General features: G+C 64.0%; 1 protein-coding gene across 1 annotated transcript; it reads right to left on the bottom strand.

Annotated features, from left to right (window-relative positions):
* Positions 1-992: 992 nt before the first annotated feature.
* Positions 993-3598, bottom strand: EMIHUDRAFT_243113 (hypothetical protein; the record flags this gene model as incomplete). Its single annotated transcript, XM_005771593.1, has 2 exons — positions 993-1889; positions 3410-3598. 2 exons carry the CDS (start codon positions 3596-3598, stop codon positions 993-995), a joined length of 1086 nt encoding a protein of 361 aa, XP_005771650.1.
* Between the last annotated feature and the right edge of the window lie 1190 nt (positions 3599-4788).

The raw sequence follows: 4788 nt of genomic DNA, 5'->3' as shown, positions 1-4788 counted from the left end.
TTCGTCCACTCAGCGGGGTCGCAGCTGCTTCTGGAAGGCACCGAGATGTACCTTTTTCGCGCAATGGTCAAAATCAAGGTTTTGTAACGCGAGCTGTGCTGGCAAACCCCGGAAAGTGCGGCAAAAATAAGCGCCTGCACGTGTAGGCGCGCATCTTAGCCAAGGCTCGCGCCAGCACGTGTAGGTGCTTGTGTCAGATACGCGCCCACACGTGCAGGTGCGAGCCCTAGCTAACATGAGCGCCTCCACGTGCAGATGCGCATTTGGCGAGCTCGAATATAAGCGTCTACTCGTGCAGGCGCTCGTTTACGTTTTAGCTAAGAAACGCGCCTACACGTGTGGCCGCATACATTGGCTTGAGGTGATATACGCACTTGGTGTGTGATCGATACATTTTTTAACACCTTAGGTCTCAGGAGAGCTGGAGAGGGCCGCAGAGGTTGTATTCGAGTGGAAGGCTGAGGTGGGAGGTCAGGTAGGGGTCTGGGCGGCCTACACGTGTGCAGTCCTTTTTGGGTTGACAGTTGCTCAGTGCATGACTTGCCCGGGAGGGGGGGGGGGGTCGAGGAGACAATATAGTTATACGCGCGGCCACACGTGTAGGCGCGTATCTTAGCTAAAACGAGCGCCAGCACGAGTAGACGCTTATATTCGAGCTCGCCAAATGCGCATCTGCACGTGGATGCGCTCATGTTAGCTAGGGCTCGCACCTGCACGTGTGGGCGCGTATCTGACACAAGCAGCTACGCGTGTAGGCGCGAGCCTTGGCTAAGATGCGCGCCTACACGTGCAGGCGCTTATTTTTGCCGCACTTTCCGGGGTTTGCCCCGAGCTGTGCCACAGTGAAATGGCACTAGCCCAATGGCAATGCGGGCACTAGCCGCAGCCTTCTCCGCACCTTGTTCTTCTTCCTGCCGGGCCTCTTACTCTGGTCTGGCCGATTCTTTTGCGGTATCTCCCTCTATCTATCTCCCGCTAGACTGCCGGTCCCGCTAGACCGGACGCGGAACCATCCACATCATCACTGGCTCGCGGCAGTAAGGGCACTCTCGCATCAGCTCAGAGCATGGCCCGCAAGCACACAAGTGCCCGCACGGAACCGCCGCATGCGACTTGACTCTCGCGAAACACACGATACACGTGGTCTCTCCCCCCATCGTGGACTCTGGGGCAGCCGGCCGCCCCGTGTCGAGGCCGGCGTCCGCTAGTGAGACGGCAGCAAGCGGCTCGGTGACTGGCAGATGCTGCTCCGCCGCCTCTCCCGCCTCTGGCTCGATCAAGCGCTCGATGGCGCCGACCCGCTCCTCGAGGCTGCCCTCGGTCGCCGCGCCGAGGCTCGCCTCCAGCCGCTCGACACGCTGCAGCAAATCCCCGCCGCCGCCGGTCGACTCGCTGCTCACCGCCTCTTCGCACCGCGACACCCGACGCGCCAGCGCCTCCTCTGCATCCACCTCTGACCGGCGCAGCGCCTCTGCTAGCTCCGCATCCTCGCGCAGCGCCGCCCGCTCTGCCGCACCCGCTAGCTCTGCCGCCTCGCGCTCTGCTCGCCTCGCCGACTCCTGCTCAGCAGCCAGCTGCGCCGCCCTCTCCTCCTGTGCGCGAACCTCTGCTGCAGCCCGCGCCCTCCGCTCCTCCTCGAGCTTGAAGGCGGACGGCCCCTTCTTGGCCTTATTGTTCTTCTGCTTGGCCGCCTTCTTGGCAGCCGATGCCTCCGCCGCCTTTGCACGCCACCTCGCCTTCTCCTCCTCCGCCCTCCTGTCCGCAGCCTCCTTCTCCCGCCGCTCTGCCTCCGCTTTAGCCGCGTTGCGAGCAGCTGCCGCCGCCCGCTGCTCCGCAAGCTGCGCCTCCTTTGCTGCTCGCCTGTCCGCCTCCCTCGCCCGCAACGTCTCCTCTGCTGCCGCGCGCTCAGCGGCCAGCTTCGCCTCCGCCTCCGCCGCAATGGCTCGCCTCCGCTCCTCCAGCGCCGCAGTGTCCGCCGCCCGGCGCGCCTCGTACGCCGCTCGCTCTGCCTCGCGCTGTCGTGCCGTCTGCTCGCGCTCTCGCGCCGCCGCCGCCGCCTCCCGCTCGCGCTGCTCGCGCCGCCCCTTGGCCTCGCGCGCCTTCTCGGCCGCCTTCTCTGCCGCCTCCGCCTCCCTCAGCGCCGCTGCGTGCTCTGTGAGAGCGCGCACGCACCCGGCGTGGTCCGTTTCAGGAGCACTGGCGGCGTCGGCAGTGGCTAGCACCTTGGCCGCCTCCTCCTTGGCCATCTGCAGCGCCGTCATGCCGGCCGCACAACGAGCCTTTGCATCTGCGCCAGCCCGAAGCAGGCGGAGCACGACGGCGGGGTGGCCGCTGTAGGCGGCGAGCATCAGGGCGGTGTAGCCTTTGCTGTCCTGCAGGTTGACCTCAGCGCCGTGCTGCAGCAGCAGGTCGACCACCCGCTCGTGGCCGCTGTAGGCGGCGGAATCCAGCGCGGTGCCGCCGTCGCTCCTCTGAAGGTTGATCTCAGCGCCATGCTGCAGCAACAGCTCGACCACCTGCTCGTTGCCGTTGTCGGCGGCGAGCATCAGCGCGGTGCCGCCGTCGTTCCTCTGCAGGTTGACCTCAGCGCCGCGCCGCAGCAGCAGCTCGACCACCCGCTCGTGGCCGCTGTAGGCGGCGGCCATCAGCGCGGCGAAGCCGTCGCTGTTCTGCAGGTTGATCTCCGCGCCGTGCTGGAGCAGCAGCTCGACCACCCGCTCGTGGCCTTCCTGGGCGGCGAGTATTAGGGCGGTCCAGCCGTTGCTGCTCTGCAGGTTGATCTCCGCGCCGTGCCGAATCAGCATCTCGACCACCCGCTCGTGGCCGTTCTCGGCGGCGAGCATTAGTGCGGTCCAGCCGTTACTGTTCTGCAGGTTGATCTCCGCGCCGTGCTGCAGCAACAGCTCAACCACCCGCTCGTGGCCGTTGCCGGCGGCGCACATCAGCGCGATTTCGCCGGCGCTGTTCTGCTGGTTGATCTTCGCCCCGTGCCGCAGCAGCAGCTCAGCCACCCGCTCGTGGCCTGGGATGGCGGCGGTCATCAGCAGCGTGAGGCCGCTCACCTTGCCTATCTCGTACGTCGCGTCGGCCCGCCCGCCGCCCTCGAGCCACGCCAGCACCGCCTCCTCCTCGCCTCGCTCAGCCGCTGCCACGACCTCGTCGGAACAGCTCAGGGATCCTGCGCCGCTGCTAAGCTCGCGTGCCCCAGGGGGGCTGCTGCCAAGCACCTGATCACTCACCATCGCTGGGTTCCGGATTCCAACTTTTTGCGGGGTAAGGTATGGTTCTGTCAGGGCCAAAAGGGTGGGGGGGTATGGTCCTGCTGGCCAGAGGCGACGTCCTGTGCGGGTGGGGGGGTATGGTCGCGGCGCCAGGGCCCTGACCCTACCATACCCTACCCCCTAAAAACCTCGAATCCAGACTGTGAGAGCCCCTCTCTCGAGGTTCTCGAGGTGGATATCCTTTGGCCGCGTTGGGAGCCCCAAGCAAAGCCGCCCTGCAGCTCGTTGGCAGTCCTCGTTTTCGACTTTGGCCGCCCCGCGTCGGCCAGGTGCGTGCTAGCCGCAAATAACGCTTTTTGGCCAGCGCCAGGTCTCATCGCGACACACGCGACACGTATACACAAACAAGCCGACTCCCCACCCAGCCTGTCAGCTCACCACCTCGCCTTCCCTGCCGCTCTCCCGGCCCAGCTCTGCCAGGAGGCGTGTGGATGTGTCCCAAACCGCACTTATCTTGGGTGATGAAGCTCACTATGGGTCTATGGCTCATACCACGGCTCTTCCGGCCTCATACACACGTGTTTCTCACTCTCACGCACCGCCGGCACGCACTTGAGCGAGTGACGGGTAATCGTGGCCGTGGCCAAGAAAATCAAAATATTAAGCTCTCTGTTTGGACGGCGAAAAACTCGACGGTTTTGGGCGTTTCAGAGCACGCTGAATCGATTGGCTAAGCTAGCACTCTCCCTCTCCCTTTCCTTTCATAATTATTGACTCAAAACTCGATGATCGCGCGACTTTGGAGAAGTGCTAGCTTAGCCAAAACGTTCCTCTCGAAAAATTGACTTAGGGAGCCGCGCCATAGCCCGCCGCGGATACCGCGAAAAAAATCGGCCAGACCAGGGATTTGATCTTGGGTCCGTTGTGCTTATATGTGAGAGAGAGAGAGAGATTCTCTGGAGATTTTCGGAATTATACTATCTGTGCGTGCAGGTGCATGGTGGTGGGGTGCGGGGCTGCTCAAAAGCTCATGCAACGTCACTGCATCCTCCGCCGGTTCCTCCCGTCGCCTCTTCTCTTTGTTCGAATGTTTTTCAATCCATCCTTCACGAAGCCCTCCCATGTAGCTAGCGTTCTTTGCGAATGTCTCGAGATGGCCAGCAGGCGCTGTCTGCTCGCGGCCTGTGCGGGCCGCTCGTCCTCCTCGCCCTTCTTTCGTCCTCTCCCGTCCCGCCTCCCCTCCACCATGGCCTCCTCGGTACTTCTTTCTCCATCCGCCTCGCCCTGCCTTTTCGTATCTGTGAATAGTGTGGGGAGCGAGTAGACAGCCGAACGGGGGTTTTCCCCGACCCCCCCGAGGTCGGCCTGCGACCTCCGAGAGGTCTTGCGCCGCTGCACCCGCCGGGTTTTGCGAGCCCGGAAACGCGCTGAAAAGTAGGCGAGGATATGCGCCCCCATTCCGCATTCGGCATCGGCAGGGCCAGTGGAGGGGCGGGGTACTTGGCGCGCAGCCGGACGCAACGCAGGTCTTCGCCCAGACGATGGCAGCGTGCCCCCCCCCCCCCCC

The sequence above is a fragment of the Emiliania huxleyi genome, assembly GCF_000372725.1.
Source record: "Emiliania huxleyi CCMP1516 unplaced genomic scaffold EMIHUscaffold_378, whole genome shotgun sequence".
NCBI lineage: Eukaryota > Haptophyta > Isochrysidales > Noelaerhabdaceae > Emiliania > Emiliania huxleyi.
The sequence above is the reverse complement of the archived record's forward strand: the minus strand, read 5'-3'. Positions and strand labels throughout refer to the sequence as shown.